The following is a 24,064-nucleotide window of genomic DNA, read 5'->3' as shown; positions in this document are numbered from 1 at the left end:
CTTGTAAGTAATTAAACACGGAATGGCTTTATTGCATCCATTTGACAACCGGAACCTCCTCTACGTATGCGCTGTGGTGACGTCGTGACCTGGGCGTTCCAGACGCCAAGTTCGAGTCCAGCGGCGTGCGGACTGGTGGGGACCATCGCTGATTAGGTTGTCCCAACACCTCTTCATTTCTCGCATTTAACCGAAGCAAATTATTTTCACGGCTGACGATTTTTCTTGTGAGATAAACACTATCGGATTTATTCCTCGCGCGTAATTAGAATTCAGCCAAATTTAAAGAAATAAAAACACTAGCACCAACTTTTCACCAAATGAACCGGCCCCTTTCGAGAAAACAACAAATTTCTGCGAATGGCACTTTTCTCATTTTGCTTCCTTTTGACGTTTTTTTTTCACGTTTGACACATCCCTCTCTTCGTCTTGTTGACAACCGCTCTCTCGTGATTGCCCTGTTTGAAAAATGTCGCACGTCGTACGAGTTGTCGCACGGTTTTGATTTTACCGTTTCGATATCGATTGGTCGAAAGGACGACAAACGGACGACAAACGCTCGATATGCTCGACATTGTTTTTTCGCATCGATTTTTTGACAGATTGACGAATCGCCCGTGTCGACGAAAATACTTTGACAGTTTGAATCAAGCAAAAACATGTTATGACGAACAAAAGTGCAAGATTGTAGTTAAAAATTGCGAATAAATGCAAAACAAAATTGCAGCAAGTAAGTATAATCAGTAGTTAGTTTCGTTGCATTTAAAATTGTTCTTTTTATGTGACAGCCGGATACCAGGTCACCCGTGGAACTGTAGTTCGATGCCGGAAATAGCATCGGCCTAACCGCCGCAGTACTACAAACAGTCGGCACCGATCCTGGCCTAAGGCCAACACCATCAGGCACGACACAATCCGGCTGGGGACAACCGCGGTCTCGTAAATGTAAATACCACTAATCACTTTCATCGCCCGGTCGCGCTTCTAATACGAAAGATGCCGCTAATCCACTTTATTCAATACCGAAGATGCAGTAGGTTCCCTTGCCTCAGCAGTAGCCCCGAATCGTGCCGAGGATCGTGTCAGGGGACACATGAGGACTACTTAACAAGATTTACAAAGATTCGGCGATTCAACCTCCTCTACGACGTTCGCAGCATCTACACCCGGATCCGGAGAACGCATCCCATAGTAACCCAGGTTCCACTAAATGCCGTTGAACTAGACTGTTGTAATTACACGTCACATCATCTTCAGCAGGATGCTCCGGAAATGAGCGGATCTCCCGCCGGCATGGGACCGAAGCATTACAAATCACCACCACATCTCCACCATCCGCCTTCACTGAATCATCAGCCGCAACACGGACCGCCCGTCGTGCCCGTTCCCAAGTCCGAGTTAGACGATAACAGGCGTTGTGATGAAGACGGAACCTACGCCTAGACTGCGACGGCCGCCACCGTAGGGATGATTCCTACCAAACAGTCGTGCTAGTCCAACCTCATCGAGTACGGCGCTGACTAGTGGAGTCCGAACAATCCGTCCGGCAAGCGAAAGTACTCGCGCGATCAGCTGATACAGTTCAAGAATGCGGCAACGGTTCACGAAAAACCGGCTGGATCTTCGTAATTGTCCTAACCATGGAGGAGGTGCCCACGGGATGAGCATGGATTAGCATCTACGAGATGCTTTTGCCGACGTTCATCAAGGATTGCATGAGAGATGGGGGCGGAGGAGAAAAAGGCGGTGTGAACATGGGCCAAATGAGACAACAACACATGCCGAAACTACTGTCCGGATCGCAGCCAAACAAACAATCTCAGCAGGGCATGAATCTGGTGGAGATACTAAGCGTGAACGAGAACAAACGGACCGCCCAGATGTTGTCCCTCAGCAATTGCACTCGGCAGGGTTTTCGTCGTCGTTAATGTAGTGTAACATACTAAGAGTAAGTAAAAAATAATAACATAATTAATATTAATAATAATATGCGCTCGTCGTCAAGTAGGAAGTGCCCGTCGCTACTGAGCCTGAAACAAGAAATGAACGCCACACCTGCCTGCGCCATCAACCGAGACAACACCAAGCACCAATCCAGCAACGGCCACCACCGTAACAATGATCCCGACGTGGGCCAGAGGAGTCCAAGCAAAAGTAATGCTGCACCGGTTCGCAAAAAGTCCGTGAATCTGCGCAACAGTTTGGAAAAGAAGCTGCAGCCGATGTTGATCAAAACATTGCATGGGAGGTGGTAGCGGAAGAGGAGAAGGTGGTTGCAACATGGGCCAAATGAGACAACCAAACATGCCGTAACGAGCACCCCGCGGGTCATCAGCGGCCAAGTTCGGTTCGCAGTTCCTAGCAGGGCATGAATACTTTGAAAATTCTGGTAAGAATGGCTTAAGCCAATTGTTTGATCAATTTTATTTTTAAGGTGTTTTTCTCCTAACAGGTTCAAAGACGATGCAACCGCGCGTCGTACATCTCAACCCCCTGTAGTGGCCAGAACGCAAATCTACTCGCCGAACTGAGATGGGACCGTCGCCTTGGCGCACTCCCGGTCCCAAAACATCTGCAAACGTGGTCAAATACAATACGTAGAAGGAAACCGTGCTGGACGCCAAGAACTGGAAGCGTTCCGAAAGAACCGTCGCCGTCCGCTGTACACTCCCGGCGTCTATGACAAACTGGACAAGGCGACCCTGGCCAAAGAAACGCCAGAACCGATAGAACACCTTCTTCAATCCGCCGGCCAACTCCTTCAGCACCTTCTTGGCAACCGACCAAACTCCACTGGGAGCGTCAGCGCGTGCAAGAAAAGTAAATTTATTTTCTTCAAAAGTTCCAACCCATTGTAAAATAATCTAAATAAATTAAAATGATTAATTAATGCCTAAAAACAACTAATTTTAATTGAAACATAACCTAGAAATCCGAAATTACAGCGCACGACAAAGGCACGACATCCTAAATAACAAAACCGTGCGACGTCTTCCGAATGTCGTACGACAATGTCGCACAATTTCGATTATCGATCGCACGACACACACGACATTTTGGTGCAAAAACGTATGACATTCGCGCGAAAGTCGTACGACATTGTCGTGCGACGTCGTACAATTGCACGGACGACAAACGACGGACGTCCGACGGACTTTTCAGTCAGGGTGAAAACTCCCCAGCTGGGCTGTACTAAATATCGGTTGGTAACACTTTTCGAAGATCGACACGGCTAGCATCTCTATTCGACGGCTCCGTGCCAACCCTGACTGAAAAGTCCGTCGGACGTCCGTCGTTTGTCGTCCGTGCACTCGTACGACGTCGCACGACAATGTCGTGCGACTTTCGCGCGAATGTCATACGTTTTGCACCAAAAGTCGTGTTTGTCGTGCGATCGATAATCGAAATTGTACGACATTGTCGTACGACATTCGACCGATGTCGCACGGTTTTGTTATTTAGAATGTCGTGCCTTTGTCGTGTGCTGTCATTTGTTATATTTAGGCTTTTTTTAAAGAAAAATTCAAGTTTTTTATTATTATATAGGATTGTTATTATTTTTTTTGTAATTTAACATGATACTGGAATAACCTTCCGAACATTTTCACTATCACTGCACTTAATTTCACTGTTTTCAAAATAACTGAGATAGATCCAGGTTCTGAGGCCAGATTCTGGTTCTGATGCCGTTGGCCATCCCACGACGACCGAGTTCGATTCCGTGGGTCGTTCGTCCACCCCCATCGTCTTCTCCCGGATGTCTTTGAGCATCTGGGACCTGCGATACACATCCGGAACCATGCTGGGATTGTTTGTTTGACTGTGATCCGAACTGGCCGCTGTTGCCCTGCTAAGACGGTCGTTTTGGAATGTATCGTTGCCTCATATGGCTCATGTTGCCACCGACTCCTCTTCCTCCACCACTAGTAGCAGGCCTGGCAGCAGCATCTCGGAAATAATTTTGCAACCTTTGATGAACGGTGGCAGAAGCATCTCGGAGATGCTCGCTCATGCCTTTTCGTTTGGACCACGCACGAATAGTTCTCCAAGACGTTCTCCAATCTGTTGTGCAGATTCGCGTTTTTTTGTTTTGCATGCCGTTGCCGTATTCTTGAGCTGCATCAGCTGATCGCGCGAGTATTTTCTGCTTTCTGGATGGATTGTCCGGAACCCACTGTTCCGCGTCGTTCTCGATGAGGTTAAGCTAGCACGACTTTTTGGCAGGAATCATCGATGCGGTGGCGGCCTTCGCTGGCCTGTCGGTGGCGTAAATTCCGTCGATTCTTGCGTTTGAACCGCTCCGGCACTTCCGCTTATATTGGGTGACTTCTTGCTTCATTTCCGCGGGGCTCGGATGGCAGTTGCAAAACTTTATCTTCACAGTTTTTTTTATAAATATTTTATTTTTCTAATTAATAATGCAATGCGTGCTCCGCGGTTCGGAAAATCCGAATTTAAAGTAGTTTTTTTGTTTTGATGAAAATGTGTACAACGTGGGTGCTGATTCGGCAACCCAAACTCGCTGCGTTTCTGGTTACCGATGACACTTTAACGCTGGAAAGTGTTATTCGAAGACTCTAGTATGGTGATGGAGCGGTGTGTCAAAGCTGCAAGCAACCTAAGGCCGCTTTGTTGGAGACAAGAATGGAATGATTCCGGTGAGATTGTTCCTTTTAAATCTTAATATACTATTTTATTTGCCTACAGGTCAGTAAGATTTGGTTCTGTGCATTCAGCCGGTTCGCGTCGGGGCGTCGCGTTTGATTTTCATCGCCGTTGATTTGTTTATTTCCCCCCGTTGTGTGTATGTGCATTTTCTGGAGTGTACCTACTTTACGGGTGGTTTGCCTGAGTTGACAGTTGCTTCTGTGTACTCTACCGATTCACGTCGCGCTTGATTATGTTGCTCGGGCGGTTTTTGCAAGAAAACTGAAACGGCTAGTTAAATTCGGACGAGCTCGTTTCATGACGGTTTCTGTTAATTTTGAGAATTCTGCTAATGAAATTTGCTTATTTCCAAACCTTATCGTTGTCGCGTTATTGATTCAATACCGGACATTTTCGTTATTTTAATTTTTGTTTTCAATCAGCTCCTCACGATGTCATGAGTTGCGTTGGTGATCTTGAACGGTGCGCGTTGCGGTCGTTACGAAGGATTTTCGTTGCCGTTTCCGTCTTTGTTGTCCCACGATTGCGTGTTTTTCTATCCGGGCGGTTTCGCGTTTTCGCATATTATTTTGGTTTTATCTTTCCACAGCCGGCTGTCTAAGATTGAACCATTTATGCTAAACTCAACACCAAATAACCGGGAAAAGTCTCATCCGCAACATCCGATGTTTTGCCTTGAGAATGCATAATACATAATACTATTAAACCAAATTTATTGATTATTGGGTCGCATCATCATCCTCTATGATGAATCCTGGCCATTACCCTTACCCACTAACAAAATCCCAAGTAGAAGTAGTTTTTCCGGCACACGTGGGGGTGTGGATATCGTATAGAACCCACCCTTGGTAGCAACCTGTGTTAACTAACATTCCCGTCCCAATCCCCCCGAGTGGTCAATGACTGTTACCTATAAGCTCCAGATCTAGTTTTGATGATCTTGATGTTTTATCTTTTCAGCGCATTCATACATGCTGTTGATAAGGGAAACACCATTAGACCGTTGAAGCGTATGATCGTTGTATTGATAGGATTTTACGGTCCTGTTCAGCAACGGAGAAGGACAACCATGGGTGGTCTCTCATGCTCATGCTCATGCTCATGCTCATTTCCGCGAGGCTCGGATGGTGCGGGAGATGCTGCTGGGTGTTGAAATGATAAGAGAACATAGAGGTTCTCTAGTCCGCAGCGGTGATCGTGCGGGGACATTTGCATCTGTGGCATCTGCGGCGGTCCGTGTTGGTGAACGTGTGGCGGCGGATGGCGGAGATGTGTTGGTGTTTTATGATGCATCGGTCCCATGCCGGCGGGAGGTCCGCTCAGTTCAGGAGTAGCCTGGTGAGGATGATGTGAGGTGTTTATTATTGTCTGGTTCAACGGCTGGGTACAGTGGAACTTACATTACATTCGGAGGAGTTGTGTTGTAGGTCGGAGTTGACGGCAGGTTGAGGCTGTTGTGTGAAGCCTGCTGTTGTTGTTGTTGAGCTCCGGATCCGGCTGTAGATGTCAAAGAGGAGGTAGGAAAAGCCAAATCGTTGCATGTACGTCCTCATGTATTTTAGGATTGATGATGGAAATGGCTCGCCACGCTTCATTATGGTTTGGGGGGGTAGCGAATTGGGCAACGGAAACTACTGCATCTGCGGAGTAGGATCAAGTGGATTAGTGGCACTGTTCGTAAGAGAGGCGACAGGATGATGAAAGAATTTGGTGGTATTTACATTGAAGAGACCGCCTTTACCACCAGCCGGATGGTGTTGGCCTTGGGCCAGGATCGGTGCTGACTGTGGGAGGCCAATGCCATGCCCGGCTTCGAACCATATTTCCACGGGTGGCTCGGTATCCGGCTGTACTGCATCTGAATACACGAGGTAAAGAACGGTTCCCAATAAATATTCATAGAAATAGAAAGTAACTAACTACCTCTAACTACATAAACCAACTTACCAACCAACTTTTTGCTCCGATTTGGTTTTGCACACTACATTTTCAACCTCAATTTTTAGCTTTTGTTCAATCCAGTCTGAACAAGTTTTTGCTTGATGTAAACTGTCGAAGTTTTTTCGCCGACGCCGCCGAAACGTCAATCTGTCAGAAAATCGATGCAAAAAACGATGTCATGCATGTCGATTGTTTGTCGTCCATTTGTCGTCCTTTCGACCAATCGATATCGAAACGGTAAAATCAAATCCGTGCGACATCTCGTACGACGTGCGACATTTTTCAAACAGGGAAATTTGCACAGCACCGCAGCAGCCGGAGGGCACAGCCCGACCTTCAAGGCAAACCACTCTCAAGCTCGAATCAAGAGAAAATCACTTTTCCGGCCAACTTTCACCAAAAATTCACTCTTTCCACCATCTTCCGGCCACAATCAACGATTCCGCGAACACCACCGCCAAAAAAGTAAGCACAGACACAAAAAACAACGAAAATCCACGAAACCCGCGGACGACCGAAAAAACGTCTTCACAAAATTTCATATTTAAGAAAATTTATTGAATCCACTGAAATTTGATTTTCAATCAGCCCTGAAAGTGATCGATTTTCTCTAAACACCGAGTTGATTTACGGGTGTCAATTTCATGAGCACTACTAATAAATGTTAATGAATAAGTAACACGGTGTGTTTTTTCGAACAAACTAATGATAAAAAATTCGGTATGTCTGGTATTTGGCACCGTGAAAGAAGGGCTCTTTCCCGACATTTCATGGGGTATTTTTTATTATATGGGATATTTGTTCAAAATAATCACAGACAATCGGTGCATTCATGTTGTTATCCCTCAAATTTCTTATGATTATGCCTTGGGGACTCTAACCATCTATATTTGACCAATATTTGACCTCCAATAAAAAAAATCGAACCAAACTTACCAGATTTCTAGCTTTCTTTGAAATAACCCCAAAATCCAAGCTGGATACCCCGATACGACCAAAAGTAAATCTTTTATTTGTACAATTTGTCATGAAATTACAGCAACACATTGCCCGGATACAAATTTGAGCATTAATCAATGCAAAACATAGATTATTTATTTAATAAGCTGTTTATTACCCAATACGTTCCGAAAATTATTTTTTTTTCAATCCTCCTGATTTAATAAGCTGTTTATTACCCAATACATTCCGTTGACCTCCATTCCGTTGGCAGTGCACCAGCGTAACAGGCGATCGATGTCTTGCTGGAGTGCACAGCTGTCGAGAGGCGAGCTAACTGATCGGAAAACTTTCAGGTCGTCTGCGTACATCAGCTTGTCCGACTCGAGGACACTGCACAGGTCGTTCACGAACAAAATGAAAAGTAAGGGTCCAATCACGCTGCCTTGCGGGACTCCGGAAGGAATTGCGAGGAGATGAGAGGAAGTGCATCTTACTTTGACGAAGGCTTTGCGATCGGCAAGGTATGAATGAATCCATCGGACGATCCATTCTGGAAGGCCATAGCGTCTCAGTTTCTCCAGTAAGAGAGCATGCGGTACCTTATCGAAGGCTTTAGATAGATCCACGTAAACAGCGTCAATTTGTTGGCCTTTTTCAATGTTCGTCAAGAGTGTTGAAGTGAAGAGGAGAAGGTTGGACGTTGTTGAGCGTCGCTTAACAAACCCGTGTTGTTCGTTGGCGATGATTGGCTTCAATACTGGATAGAGTGCTCCATGTACCAGGTGTTCAAACAGTTTAGCAAAACAACTCAAAATTGAAATTCCTCGGTAGTTCTCGACTTTGTGAACGTTGCCGGCTTTATGTATTGGCGTAATACTAGCCAATTTCCAAGCAGTGGGAAATGTGGATTCTACGAGCGAGCGGTTGAAAATGAGAGTTGTGGGAAGAGCGAGAGAAGCCGCACAATTTTTCAAGAAAGATGGATGGATACTGTCCGGGCCGGGACCTTTAGTAACATCAACATCATCAAGGGCTCTTAATACATCTTCTGTCGAGAAATGTACTACTGGCAGATGCAAATCATGAGTTGGTATGTGATCTACAACTTCATTGCACGGTGCAGGGAGAGAGGTAGAGTAAACCCCGCTGAAAAAGTCAGCAAATAAGCTGGCTTGCTCTTCCACAGAGTTCGCCTCTACGCATCCGTTCGAGATTTCAGTTGGAATCCCACTACCTTTTTTTCTACTCTTCAGGAATGTCCAGAAAGAGCGAGGGTTTTGCTTAACGTCTGTTTCGATGCGATGAATGTACTCACTAAAAGCTGCATTTTGTTGGGATTCGTAGAGCTCTTCCAATTCACGCACTTCTGCTATATTTGGTTGACAGCGTCGCTTGTGGAGTCGGGTCCTTGCTTTCCCTGTTTGAAAAATGTCGCACGTCGTACAAGCTGTCGCGCGGTTTTGATTTTACCGTTTCGATATCGATTGGTCGAAAGGACGACAAACGTACGACAAACACTCGACATGCCCGACATTGTTTTTTCCATCGATTTTCCTTCAATTCGACGTCACGATTTTCGTCGACGCAAACAGTTTGACAGTTCTCTTCAGCTGGTCTTGTTTGGACTTGATTGCAACCGAATCGAACCCGTTATTGTTGATGTTGAGCTTCGGAAGGATTTTGACCGGTTGATAGGAAAGTTGTGCTTCTTTTTCTGTCGGAAAGTTCCGGCCGGAGTGGGCAAGTGGCCAAATTATAGTTTCTTATGTTCCAGATATTCAGAATTCTGTCTTCGTGGCGGTGGAGGAGGAGGACGAGACGCATGAATCCGGCGGGCCAGGTCTTCGTGGCGGAAGACGGGACCGGAAGGAACCGAGCTTATGGAGGATATGGTTCATTCCAAAGGAGGAGGAGGATGAAACACCGAGTGTCAAAAGTTCTACCCAAGGTAAGAGAAAAGGGGTACAGAATAATCATCTCGTGGTGGTGTTTCTGATCCACCGGAAGTTTTTATCAATAGAACTGTTGCTTTAAGTCATTGAAATGATGGAAGAGACGCATTTCAAAGTATCGGGAGTGAGCTTGGAAGACGGAAAGTATGAGGGCTAATATTGGGTGTTATGATTAGTGGACTTCAGAATTGTACAATAAAAAAACTCTAACATAAGTGCGCCGCCAGGATTATCTCGATGATGAGTTTCAAAATTTAAAAACTACCAACATCCTGAATAATATTTTACAGATGTTTTTTATATTTTTTATATTTTTTTAGGCCGTTGCAAATATTTTTTGAAGTTTATGTCCCTCGCCTCTGACCAAAGTCGAGGGGGGGGGGGGTTCCATGGTTTCAACATTTCAATGAAAAAAGTGTTTTAAAATGCATTATACACCTATCCAGTTGTTTTGCAATCATCAGTTTTCAAAGGGACCATCCATAAACCACGTGGACACTTTAGGGGGGGGGGGGTTGGCGATTGTCCACGATCCATACATACAAGATTTTTTTCGTATGGACAATTGTCCACGAGGGGGGGGGGTTACAGATTCCCAAAAAAGTGTCCACGTCGTTTATGGATGGTCAGATTGACGAATCGCCCGTGTCGACGAAAATACTTTGACAGTTTGAATCAAGCAAAAACATGTTATGACGAACAAAAGTGCAAGATTGTAGTTAAAAATTGCGAATAAATGCAAAACAAAATTGCAGCAAGTAAGTATAATCAGTAGTTAGTTTCGTTGCATTTAAAATTGTTCTTTTTATGTGACAGCCGGATACCAGGTCACCCGTGGAACTGTAGTTCGATGCCGGAAATAGCATCGGCCTAACCGCCGCAGTACTACAAACAGTCGGCACCGATCCTGGCCTAAGGCCAACACCATCAGGCACGACACAATCCGGCTGGGGACAACCGCGGTCTCGTAAATGTAAATACCACTAATCACTTTCATCGCCCGGTCGCGCTTCTAATACGAAAGATGCCGCTAATCCACTTTATTCAATACCGAAGATGCAGTAGGTTCCTTGCCTCAGCAGTAGCCCCGAATCGTGCCGAGGATCGTGTCAGGGGACACATGAGGACTACTTAACAAGATTTACAAAGATTCGGCGATTCAACCTCCTCTACGACGTTCGCAGCATCTACACCCGGATCCGGAGAACGCATCCCATAGTAACCCAGGTTCCACTAAATGCCGTTGAACTAGACTGTTGTAATTACACGTCACATCATCTTCAGCAGGATGCTCCGGAAATGAGCGGATCTCCCGCCGGCATGGGACCGAAGCATTACAAATCACCACCACATCTCCACCATCCGCCTTCACTGAATCATCAGCCGCAACACGGACCGCCCGTCGTGCCCGTTCCCAAGTCCGAGTTAGACGATAACAGGCGTTGTGATGAAGACGGAACCTACGCCTAGACTGCGACGGCCGCCACCGTAGGGATGATTCCTACCAAACAGTCGTGCTAGTCCAACCTCATCGAGTACGGCGCTGACTAGTGGAGTCCGAACAATCCGTCCGGCAAGCGAAAGTACTCGCGCGATCAGCTGATACAGTTCAAGAATGCGGCAACGGTTCACGAAAACCGGCTGGATCTTCGTAATTGTCCTAACCATGGAGGAGGTGCCCACGGGATGAGCATGGATTAGCATCTACGAGATGCTTTTGCCGACGTTCATCAAGGATTGCATGAGAGATGGGGGCGGAGGAGAAAAAGGCGGTGTGAACATGGGCCAAATGAGACAACAACACATGCCGAAACTACTGTCCGGATCGCAGCCAAACAAACAATCTCAGCAGGGCATGAATCTGGTGGAGATACTAAGCGTGAACGAGAACAAACGGACCGCCCAGATGTTGTCCCTCAGCAATTGCACTCGGCAGGGTTTTCGTCGTCGTTAATGTAGTGTAACATACTAAGAGTAAGTAAAAAATAATAACATAATTAATATTAATAATAATATGCGCTCGTCGTCAAGTAGGAAGTGCCCGTCGCTACTGAGCCTGAAACAAGAAATGAACGCCACACCTGCCTGCGCCATCAACCGAGACAACACCAAGCACCAATCCAGCAACGGCCACCACCGTAACAATGATCCCGACGTGGGCCAGAGGAGTCCAAGCAAAAGTAATGCTGCACCGGTTCGCAAAAAGTCCGTGAATCTGCGCAACAGTTTGGAAAAGAAGCTGCAGCCGATGTTGATCAAAACATTGCATGGGAGGTGGTAGCGGAAGAGGAGAAGGTGGTTGCAACATGGGCCAAATGAGACAACCAAACATGCCGTAACGAGCACCCCGCGGGTCATCAGCGGCCAAGTTCGGTTCGCAGTTCCTAGCAGGGCATGAATACTTTGAAAATTCTGGTAAGAATGGCTTAAGCCAATTGTTTGATCAATTTTATTTTTAAGGTGTTTTTTCTCCTAACAGGTTCAAAGACGATGCAACCGCGCGTCGTACATCTCAACCCCCTGTAGTGGCCAGAACGCAAATCTACTCGCCGAACTGAGATGGGACCGTCGCCTTGGCGCACTCCCGGTCCCAAAACATCTGCAAACGTGGTCAAATACAATACGTAGAAGGAAACCGTGCTGGACGCCAAGAACTGGAAGCGTTCCGAAAGAACCGTCGCCGTCCGCTGTACACTCCCGGCGTCTATGACAAACTGGACAAGGCGACCCTGGCCAAAGAAACGCCAGAACCGATAGAACACCTTCTTCAATCCGCCGGCCAACTCCTTCAGCACCTTCTTGGCAACCGACCAAACTCCACTGGGAGCGTCAGCGCGTGCAAGAAAAGTAAATTTATTTTCTTCAAAAGTTCCAACCCATTGTAAAATAATCTAAATAAATTAAAATGATTAATTAATGCCTAAAAACAACTAATTTTAATTGAAACATAACCTAGAAATCCGAAATTACAGCGCACGACAAAGGCACGACATCCTAAATAACAAAACCGTGCGACGTCTTCCGAATGTCGTACGACAATGTCGCACAATTTCGATTATCGATCGCACGACACACACGACATTTTGGTGCAAAAACGTATGACATTCGCGCGAAAGTCGTACGACATTGTCGTGCGACGTCGTACAATTGCACGGACGACAAACGACGGACGTCCGACGGACTTTTCAGTCAGGGTGAAAACTCCCCAGCTGGGCTGTACTAAATATCGGTTGGTAACACTTTTCGAAGATCGACACGGCTAGCATCTCTATTCGACGGCTCCGTGCCAACCCTGACTGAAAAGTCCGTCGGACGTCCGTCGTTTGTCGTCCGTGCACTCGTACGACGTCGCACGACAATGTCGTGCGACTTTCGCGCGAATGTCATACGTTTTTGCACCAAAAAGTCGTGTTTGTCGTGCGATCGATAATCGAAATTGTACGACATTGTCGTACGACATTCGACCGATGTCGCACGGTTTTGTTATTTAGAATGTCGTGCCTTTGTCGTGTGCTGTCATTTGTTATATTTAGGCTTTTTTTAAAGAAAAATTCAAGTTTTTTATTATTATATAGGATTGTTATTATTTTTTTTGTAATTTAACATGATACTGGAATAACCTTCCGAACATTTTCACTATCACTGCACTTAATTTCACTGTTTTCAAAATAACTGAGATAGATCCAGGTTCTGAGGCCAGATTCTGGTTCTGATGCCGTTGGCCATCCCACGACGACCGAGTTCGATTCCGTGGGTCGTTCGTCCACCCCCATCGTCTTCTCCCGGATGTCTTTGAGCATCTGGGACCTGCGATACACATCCGGAACCATGCTGGGATTGTTTGTTTGACTGTGATCCGAACTGGCCGCTGTTGCCCTGCTAAGACGGTCGTTTTGGAATGTATCGTTGCCTCATATGGCTCATGTTGCCACCGACTCCTCTTCCTCCACCACTAGTAGCAGGCCTGGCAGCAGCATCTCGGAAATAATTTTGCAACCTTTGATGAACGGTGGCAGAAGCATCTCGGAGATGCTCGCTCATGCCTTTTCGTTTGGACCACGCACGAATAGTTCTCCAAGACGTTCTCCAATCTGTTGTGCAGATTCGCGTTTTTTTGTTTTGCATGCCGTTGCCGTATTCTTGAGCTGCATCAGCTGATCGCGCGAGTATTTTCTGCTTTCTGGATGGATTGTCCGGAACCCACTGTTCCGCGTCGTTCTCGATGAGGTTAAGCTAGCACGACTTTTTGGCAGGAATCATCGATGCGGTGGCGGCCTTCGCTGGCCTGTCGGTGGCGTAAATTCCGTCGATTCTTGCGTTTGAACCGCTCCGGCACTTCCGCTTATATTGGGTGACTTCTTGCTTCATTTCCGCGGGGCTCGGATGGCAGTTGCAAAACTTTATCTTCACAGTTTTTTTTATAAATATTTTATTTTTCTAATTAATAATGCAATGCGTGCTCCGCGGTTCGGAAAATCCGAATTTAAAGTAGTTTTTTTGTTTTGATGAAAATGTGTACAACGTGGGTGCTGATTCGGCAACCCAAACTCGCTGCGTTTCTGGTTACCGATGACACTTTAACGCTGGAAAGTGTTATTCGAAGACTCTAGTATGGTGATGGAGCGGTGTGTCAAAGCTGCAAGCAACCTAAGGCCGCTTTGTTGGAGACAAGAATGGAATGATTCCGGTGAGATTGTTCCTTTTAAATCTTAATATACTATTTTATTTGCCTACAGGTCAGTAAGATTTGGTTCTGTGCATTCAGCCGGTTCGCGTCGGGGCGTCGCGTTTGATTTTCATCGCCGTTGATTTGTTTATTTCCCCGTTGTGTGTATGTGCATTTTCTGGAGTGTACCTACTTTACGGGTGGTTTGCCTGAGTTGACAGTTGCTTCTGTGTACTCTACCGATTCACGTCGCGCTTGATTATGTTGCTCGGGCGGTTTTGCAAGAAAACTGAAACGGCTAGTTAAATTCGGACGAGCTCGTTTCATGACGGTTTCTGTTAATTTTGAGAATTCTGCTAATGAAATTTGCTTATTTCCAAACCTTATCGTTGTCGCGTTATTGATTCAATACCGGACATTTTCGTTATTTTAATTTTTGTTTTCAATCAGCTCCTCACGATGTCATGAGTTGCGTTGGTGATCTTGAACGGTGCGCGTTGCGGTCGTTACGAAGGATTTTCGTTGCCGTTTCCGTCTTTGTTGTCCCACGATTGCGTGTTTTTCTATCCGGGCGGTTTCGCGTTTTCGCATATTATTTTGGTTTTATCTTTCCACAGCCGGCTGTCTAAGATTGAACCATTTATGCTAAACTCAACACCAAATAACCGGGAAAAGTCTCATCCGCAACATCCGATGTTTTGCCTTGAGAATGCATAATACATAATACTATTAAACCAAATTTATTGATTATTGGGTCGCATCATCATCCTCTATGATGAATCCTGGCCATTACCCTTACCCACTAACAAAATCCCAAGTAGAAGTAGTTTTTCCGGCACACGTGGGGGTGTGGATATCGTATAGAACCCACCCTTGGTAGCAACCTGTGTTAACTAACATTCCCGTCCCAATCCCCGAGTGGTCAATGACTGTTACCTATAAGCTCCAGATCTAGTTTTGATGATCTTGATGTTTTATCTTTTCAGCGCATTCATACATGCTGTTGATAAGGGAAACACCATTAGACCGTTGAAGCGTATGATCGTTGTATTGATAGGATTTTACGGTCCTGTTCAGCAACGGAGAAGGACAACCATGGGTGGTCTCTCATGCTCATGCTCATGCTCATGCTCATTTCCGCGAGGCTCGGATGGTGCGGGAGATGCTGCTGGGTGTTGAAATGATAAGAGAACATAGAGGTTCTCTAGTCCGCAGCGGTGATCGTGCGGGGACATTTGCATCTGTGGCATCTGCGGCGGTCCGTGTTGGTGAACGTGTGGCGGCGGATGGCGGAGATGTGTTGGTGTTTTATGATGCATCGGTCCCATGCCGGCGGGAGGTCCGCTCAGTTCAGGAGTAGCCTGGTGAGGATGATGTGAGGTGTTTATTATTGTCTGGTTCAACGGCTGGGTACAGTGGAACTTACATTACATTCGGAGGAGTTGTGTTGTAGGTCGGAGTTGACGGCAGGTTGAGGCTGTTGTGTGAAGCCTGCTGTTGTTGTTGTTGAGCTCCGGATCCGGCTGTAGATGTCAAAGAGGAGGTAGGAAAAGCCAAATCGTTGCATGTACGTCCTCATGTATTTTAGGATTGATGATGGAAATGGCTCGCCACGCTTCATTATGGTTTGGGGGGGTAGCGAATTGGGCAACGGAAACTACTGCATCTGCGGAGTAGGATCAAGTGGATTAGTGGCACTGTTCGTAAGAGAGGCGACAGGATGATGAAAGAATTTGGTGGTATTTACATTGAAGAGACCGCCTTTACCACCAGCCGGATGGTGTTGGCCTTGGGCCAGGATCGGTGCTGACTGTGGGGAGGCCAATGCCATGCCCGGCTTCGAACCATATTTCCACGGGTGGCTCGGTATCCGGCTGTACTGCATCTGAATACACGAGGTAAAGAACGGTTCCCAATAAATATTCATAGAAATAGAAAGTAACTAACTACCTCTAACTACATAAACCAACTTACCAACCAACTTTTTGCTCCGATTTGGTTTTGCACACTACATTTTCAACCTCAATTTTTAGCTTTTGTTCAATCCAGTCTGAACAAGTTTTTGCTTGATGTAAACTGTCGAAGTTTTTTCGCCGACGCCGCCGAAACGTCAATCTGTCAGAAAATCGATGCAAAAAACGATGTCATGCATGTCGATTGTTTGTCGTCCATTTGTCGTCCTTTCGACCAATCGATATCGAAACGGTAAAATCAAATCCGTGCGACATCTCGTACGACGTGCGACATTTTTCAAACAGGGAAATTTGCACAGCACCGCAGCAGCCGGAGGGCACAGCCCGACCTTCAAGGCAAACCACTCTCAAGCTCGAATCAAGAGAAAATCACTTTTCCGGCCAACTTTCACCAAAAATTCACTCTTTCCACCATCTTCCGGCCACAATCAACGATTCCGCGAACACCACCGCCAAAAAAGTAAGCACAGACACAAAAAACAACGAAAATCCACGAAACCCGCGGACGACCGAAAAAACGTCTTCACAAAATTTCATATTTAAGAAAATTTATTGAATCCACTGAAATTTGATTTTCAATCAGCCCTGAAAGTGATCGATTTTCTCTAAACACCGAGTTGATTTACGGGTGTCAATTTCATGAGCACTACTAATAAATGTTAATGAATAAGTAACACGGTGTGTTTTTTCGAACAAACTAATGATAAAAAATTCGGTATGTCTGGTATTTGGCACCGTGAAAGAAGGGCTCTTTCCCGACATTTCATGGGGTATTTTTTTATTATATGGGATATTTGTTCAAAATAATCACAGACAATCGGTGCATTCATGTTGTTATCCCTCAAATTTCTTATGATTATGCCTTGGGGACTCTAACCATCTATATTTGACCAATATTTGACCTCCAATAAAAAAAATCGAACCAAACTTACCAGATTTCTAGCTTTCTTTGAAATAACCCCAAAATCCAAGCTGGATACCCCGATACGACCAAAAGTAAATCTTTTATTTGTACAATTTGTCATGAAATTACAGCAACACATTGCCCGGATACAAATTTGAGCATTAATCAATGCAAAACATAGATTATTTATTTAATAAGCTGTTTATTACCCAATACGTTCCGAAAATTATTTTTTTTTCAATCCTCCTGATTTAATAAGCTGTTTATTACCCAATACATTCCGTTGACCTCCATTCCGTTGGCAGTGCACCAGCGTAACAGGCGATCGATGTCTTGCTGGAGTGCACAGCTGTCGAGAGGCGAGCTAACTGATCGGAAAACTTTCAGGTCGTCTGCGTACATCAGCTTGTCCGACTCGAGGACACTGCACAGGTCGTTCACGAACAAAATGAAAAGTAAGGGTCCAATCACGCTGCCTTGCGGGACTCCGGAAGGAATTGCGAGGAGATGAGAGGAAGTGCATCTTACTTTGACGAAGGCTTTGCGATCGGCAAGGTATGAATGAATCCATCGGACGATCCATTCTGGAAGGCCATAGCGTCTCAGTTTCTCCAGTAAGAGAGCATGCGGTACCTTATCGAAGGCTTTAGATAGATCCACGTAAACAGCGTCAATTTGTTGGCCTTTTTCAATGTTCGTCAAGAGTGTTGAAGTGAAGAGGAGAAGGTTGGACGTTGTTGAGCGTCGCTTAACAAACCCGTGTTGTTCGTTGGCGATGATTGGCTTCAATACTGGATAGAGTGCTCCATGTACCAGGTGTTCAAACAGTTTAGCAAAACAACTCAAAATTGAAATTCCTCGGTAGTTCTCGACTTTGTGAACGTTGCCGGCTTTATGTATTGGCGTAATACTAGCCAATTTCCAAGCAGTGGAAATGTGGATTCTACGAGCGAGCGGTTGAAAATGAGAGTTGTGGGAAGAGCGAGAGAAGCCGCACAATTTTTCAAGAAAGATGGATGGATACTGTCCGGGCCGGGACCTTTAGTAACATCAACATCATCAAGGGCTCTTAATACATCTTCTGTCGAGAAATGTACTACTGGCAGATGCAAATCATGAGTTGGTATGTGATCTACAACTTCATTGCACGGTGCAGGGAGAGAGGTAGAGTAAACCCCGCTGAAAAAGTCAGCAAATAAGCTGGCTTGCTCTTCCACAGAGTTCGCCTCTACGCATCCGTTCGAGATTTCAGTTGGAATCCCACTACCTTTTTCTACTCTTCAGGAATGTCCAGAAAGAGCGAGGGTTTTGCTTAACGTCTGTTTCGATGCGATGAATGTACTCACTAAAAGCTGCATTTTGTTGGGATTCGTAGAGCTCTTCCAATTCACGCACTTCTGCTATATTTGGTTGACAGCGTCGCTTGTGGAGTCGGGTCCTTGCTTTCCCTGTTTGAAAAATGTCGCACGTCGTACAAGCTGTCGCGCGGTTTTGATTTTACCGTTTCGATATCGATTGGTCGAAAGGACGACAAACGTACGACAAACACTCGACATGCCCGACATTGTTTTTTCCATCGATTTTCCTTCAATTCGACGTCACGATTTTCGTCGACGCAAACAGTTTGACAGTTCTCTTCAGCTGGTCTTGTTTGGACTTGATTGCAACCGAATCGAACCCGTTATTGTTGATGTTGAGCTTCGGAAGGATTTTGACCGGTTGATAGGAAAGTTGTGCTTCTTTTTCTGTCGGAAAGTTCCGGCCGGAGTGGGCAAGTGGCCAAATTATAGTTTCTTATGTTCCAGATATTCAGAATTCTGTCTTCGTGGCGGTGGAGGAGGAGGACGAGACGCATGAATCCGGCGGGCCAGGTCTTCGTGGCGGAAGACGGGACCGGAAGGAACCGAGCTTATGGAGGATATGGTTCATTCCAAAGGAGGAGGAGGATGAAACACCGAGTGTCAAAAGTTCTACCCAAGGTAAGAGAAAAAGGGGTACAGAATAATCATCTCGTGGTGGTGTTTCTGATCCACCGGAAGTTTTTATCAATAGAACTGTTGCTTTAAGTCATTGAAATGATGGAAGAGACGCATTTCAAAGTATCGGGAGTGAGCTTGGAAGACGGAAAGTATGAGGGCTAATATTGGGTGTTATGATTAGTGGACTTCAGAATTGTACAATAAAAAACTCTAACATAAGTGCGCCGCCAGGATTATCTCGATGATGAGTTTCAAAATTTAAAACTACCAACATCCTGAATAATATTTTACAGATGTTTTTATATTTTTATATTTTTTAGGCCGTTGCAAATATTTTTTGAAGTTTATGTCCCTCGCCTCTGACCAAAGTCGAGGGGGGGGGGGGTTCCATGGTTTCAACATTTCAATGAAAAAAGTGTTTTAAAATGCATTATACACCTATCCAGTTGTTTTGCAATCATCAGTTTTCAAAGGACCATCCATAAACCACGTGGACACTTTAGGGGGTTGGCGATTGTCCACGATCCATACATACAAGATTTTTTTCGTATGGACAATTGTCCACGAGGGGGGGGGGTTACAGATTCCCAAAAAAGTGTCCACGTCGTTTATGGATGGTCCCAAAATATCTAAGTATTGATGAAAATTTTATTTTTCGCGAAAAAAAAAGTTTTTTGCGGCTCTGTGCATTGGAACTCCATAAAAATTCAAAATATTGTAATTCTAGCCCAAACATGCTAAATATGATTATCAATGCAGAAAAATGCATTTTAGATTGTTTTCAGTTGATTTAACTTTTGTTTTTATTGAAATTTTGAAGTATTTTGAAAAAATATTTTTTTGCCCCTGATTTTTCGGACAAATTTTGAAGGGGGGGTGGGCGACATAAACTTTGAAAAATATTTGCAACGGCCTTACTGAAAAAAATAAAATTAATTAAAAAAAAGGTTGAAAACAAAGTAGATTACAAAAAAAATTAGGTATTTTTTTAAAAGGTTTGCAGAAATATTTTTTTTTAAATAAAAATATATTTATATTAAAATTATAAAAAAATTCAAAAATTTAAAAATTCTAAAATTCTGAAATTCTAAAATTCTAAAATTCTAAAATTCTAAAATTCTAAAATTCTAAAATTCTAAAATTCTAAAATTCTAAAATTCTAAAATTCTAAAATTAAAATTTAAAATTCTAAAATTCTAAAATTCTAAAATTTAAAATTCTAAAATTCTAAAATTCTAAAATTAAAATTTAAAATTCTAAAATTTAAATTTAAAATTTAAAATTTAAAAATTCTAAAATTCTAAAATTCTAAAATTTAAAATTTAAAATTCTAAAATTCTAAAATTCTAAAATTTAAAATTCTAAAATTTAAAATTTAAAATTTAAAATTTAAAATTCTAAAATTTAAAATTTAAAATTTAAAATTCTAAAATTTAAAATTTAAAATTCTAAAATTCTAAAATTTAAAATTCTAAAATTCTAAAATTCTAAAATTCTAAAATTCTAAAATTCTAAAATTTAAAATTTAAAATTCTAAATTCTAAAATTTAAAATTTAAAATTCTAAAATTTAAAATTCTAAAATTTAAAATTTAAAATTTAAAATTTAAAATTTAAAATTTAAAATTCTAAAATTCTAAAATTTAAAATTCTAAAATTCTAAAATTTAAAATTCTAAAATTCTAAAATTTAAAATTTAAAATTCTAAAATTTAAAATTCTAAAATTTAAAATTCTAAAATTTAAAATTAAAAAAATTCTAAAATTTAAAATTTAAAATTCTAAAATTCTAAAATTTAAAATTTAAAATTTAAAATTCTAAAATTCTAAAATTCTAAAATTCTAAAATTCTAAAATTAAAATTTAAAATTTAAAAATTTAAAATTTAAAATTTAAAATTCTAAAATTCTAAAATTTAAAATTTAAAATTCTAAAATTTAAAATTCTAAAATTAAAATTCTAATTTAAATTTAAAATTCTAAAATTCTAAAATTCTAAAATTCTAAAATTCTAAAATTCTAAAATTCTAAAATTCTAAAAATTTAAAATTTAAAATTCTAAAATTCTAAAATTTAAAATTCTAAAATTCTAAAATTCTAAAATTCTAAAATTCTAAAATTTAAAATTCTAAAATTTAAAATTCTAAAATTCTAAAATTCTAAAATTCTAAAATTCTAAAATTCTAAAATTCTAAAATTTAAAATTTAAAATTCTAAAATTCTAAAATTCTAAAATTCTAAAATTCTAAAATTCTAAAATTCTAAAATTCTAAAATTCTAAAATTCTAAAATTCTAAAATTCTAAAATTCTAAAATTCTAAAATTCTAAAATTCTAAAATTCTAAAATTCTAAAATTCTAAAATTCTAAAATTCTAAAATTCTAAAATTCTAAAATTATCAAATTTTAAATTTTAGCATTTTTTATAATTTTAGGATTTAAAAATATTTTTTTTGAATTTTAGAATTTTAGGATTTTAAAATTTTAGACTTAAAGATTTATAGAATTTAAGAATTTTAGTTTTTCATAATTTTAAAGTTCTAAAACTCAAAATTCTAAACATTTTATAATTTTGAAATACTTAGGTTCCACAATTTTTAATCTCTTAAATTTTTATATTGTATTACACTCAGCCCCCGGTGGTTGGTCACTTTTTCGTTTGTAAAATGGGTGTCAAACTAAAAAGTGACCCCTTTCGTTTGACAACAGTTGGTGTCAAACCATCGGGTTTTTGAGTGTATTCTTATAATTCTTGATATTTGCAAATTTCAAAAATGTCAAAGATTAATTTTCTTTTTTAAATTATTCAGATATTTTAAATTTTTACGATTAATTTAAACATTCGAACATTTTAAAATTGTTTAAAGTCTTTTAAGTTCTTAGCATCCTCAAAGCATAGACTTTGGGGTCTTCAGAAACACATGCACTTTAAATTTAAAAAAATCTAAAATATTTAAACAGGTCCAGATGGGTTTTCTCCATAAAACTTTGGAGAAAACCCATGCGTTGATGTTGATTTTTAATTTAAAATTTAAAATGTTAGAATTTTTTGTTGTCTTAAACTTTCTTTTATCTTTATTTCCTAAAAAAATTATAAGTTTTAATCAACTGCTTTTTTAATTTTTTTTCAAAATTTTACATTGAAAGTTAAATTTTTGAATATTCCACAATTAATTATTTTATGAATTTTCACAGATTTTTTGAGTATAATATCTGTCATGAGATTCCCTTTGTTTCAACAACAAAACTCTAGGTATGATTTGGATATGATGATTCAGCCGAATGACGTTATCTTTTTTCAGGTAACCAAACATTTTCCAATCTGATCCTGCTAACAAACCAGCGTCTTTGTGTTGTCCCACGCAGTTTGTTGAACGGAAGCTGTAACGACCGCATAAACATCTGCTCCGGAAGTACGTAAACCGACGTTGTCCCGTACTCCGGTGGCCATCAATCCATGGGACATAAACGGTGGCGGTCGGCTCGAAATGATGGCTGGCAAATTCCGGACCCGGAAGACAACGCCAAAAACTTCCGGCCAAGATGCCGAGCGATGAGCTGAAAGACCAACTGGAAGACAACGCCAAAAACTACGTGGAGATCGCGACACCCAAGTAAAATTAATGAATGTATTTTAAATCGAGTGAAAAAGTGAAATTTACAATAAAAATACATCTAAAAAAAAATAAAAAATAAAAATATCTATTTTTTACTGCAACATAACCTAAAAACCCGAAATGACATCACACGACAAAGGCACGACATCCTAAATAACAAAACCGTGCGACGTCGGTCGAATGTCGTACGACAATGTCGTACAACTCGATCATCGATCGCACGACAAATACGACATTTTGGTGCAAAAACGTATGACATTCGCGCGAAAGTCGCACGACATTGTCGTGCGACGTCGTACGATTGCACGGACGACAAACGACGGACGTCCGACGAACTTTTCAGTCAGGGTTCCTGAGCCGGTTTCGTAGATTTCGAAGTGTAGCGTCCCTGACTGAAAAGTTCGTCGGACGTCCGTCGTTTGTCGTCCGTGCAATCGTACGACGTCGCACGGCAACGTCGCGCGACTTTCGCACGAATGTCAGACGTTTTTGCACCAAAATGTCGTATTTGTCGTGCGATCGATGATCGAAATTGTACGACATTGTCGTACGACATTCGACCGACGTCGCACGGTTTTGTTATTTAGAATGTCGTGCTATTGTCGTGTGCTGTCATTTCGGAATTTTGAGGTTATTTTGAAAATAAAATTCACTTTGTTGAACTTATGGATTATTTTTATTCATTTTTAATAGTTTGCACTAGCATGGCACAATGTTTTGAATTATTCACTATCACTGCAGTCACAGTTTTCCAAATTTCGCTCAATGGCGGCTAATCCGGTTGCCCTCGATTCCGATGGACTGTCCTAGGTCTGTTAAGGTCGTTTGGTTCGACGATGGCCAACTGCTGTGGGAAGGGTAATTCGTCCACCTCCATCGCCTTCACTTGGAGGATATTATCGACCGAAAGTATCTCCAGGAAGAAGAATAAGTTCTTGATAATGGCGCTTTTGGCATTCCGCTAGAAGTTCAACACCACCAACGCACTTTAATTGTCTTTCTCTATTTGCTGGCCCACGTCCAGCAAAAGCACTCTGGAACGAATCAAGAATTTTAAGATACCTATTATGTGTTTTATAAAATATTTAGAGTAGTGCAAAAAACATAAAATTTAAATTAATAGCCAAGTATTTTATCTTATAGAATTACAGACTTAAAAAGATATTAAGGATTCGAAAATTTCAAAATTTTAGAATGTTAAATTTAAAAAATAACCTTCAAAATATTTACAATTTCAAAAAATTTAAAACTTCTATAGTATATTAGAACTCGAAGAATAAAAAAAAAGATTTTATTGAAATTTGGAATATTAGCAATTATTTTGTACAATTAGATTTTAAGAGTTCTGTAAAGCTGAGAATTTAACAATCCAAGAATTGAACAATTCTAGATAACTTTTTCAAAACAACCATTAAGCCATGGGTTT

General features: G+C 41.8%; 2 protein-coding genes across 3 annotated transcripts; one reads left to right on the top strand and one right to left on the bottom strand.

Moving 5' to 3' along the window:
* Positions 1-978: 978 nt before the first annotated feature.
* LOC119767117 lies at positions 979-1,457 on the top strand. The gene is made up of 2 exons (XM_038254782.1): positions 979-1,200; positions 1,261-1,457. Exons 1-2 carry the CDS (start codon positions 997-999, stop codon positions 1,441-1,443), a joined length of 387 nt encoding a protein of 128 aa, XP_038110710.1. The 5' UTR covers positions 979-996; the 3' UTR covers positions 1,444-1,457.
* Positions 1,458-5,714: 4,257 nt separating this feature from the next.
* Positions 5,715-6,454, bottom strand: LOC119767112. Of its 2 annotated transcripts, XM_038254762.1 has the most exons (3): positions 6,390-6,453; positions 6,069-6,308; positions 5,715-6,003 (listed from the first exon to the last, which is right to left on the bottom strand). In XM_038254762.1, exons 2-3 carry the CDS (start codon positions 6,261-6,263, stop codon positions 5,716-5,718), a joined length of 483 nt encoding a protein of 160 aa, XP_038110690.1. In that variant the 5' UTR covers positions 6,264-6,308; positions 6,390-6,453; the 3' UTR covers position 5,715. The 2 variants fall into 2 exon arrangements, with proteins under 2 accessions (XP_038110690.1, XP_038110699.1); XM_038254771.1 differs by having other exon boundaries at positions 6,069-6,454.
* Positions 6,455-24,064: the final 17,610 nt, after the last annotated feature.

This window comes from Culex quinquefasciatus, chromosome 1 (genome assembly GCF_015732765.1).
Source record: "Culex quinquefasciatus strain JHB chromosome 1, VPISU_Cqui_1.0_pri_paternal, whole genome shotgun sequence".
Taxonomy (NCBI): domain Eukaryota; kingdom Metazoa; phylum Arthropoda; class Insecta; order Diptera; family Culicidae; genus Culex; species Culex quinquefasciatus.
The sequence above is the reverse complement of the archived record's forward strand: the minus strand, read 5'-3'. Positions and strand labels throughout refer to the sequence as shown.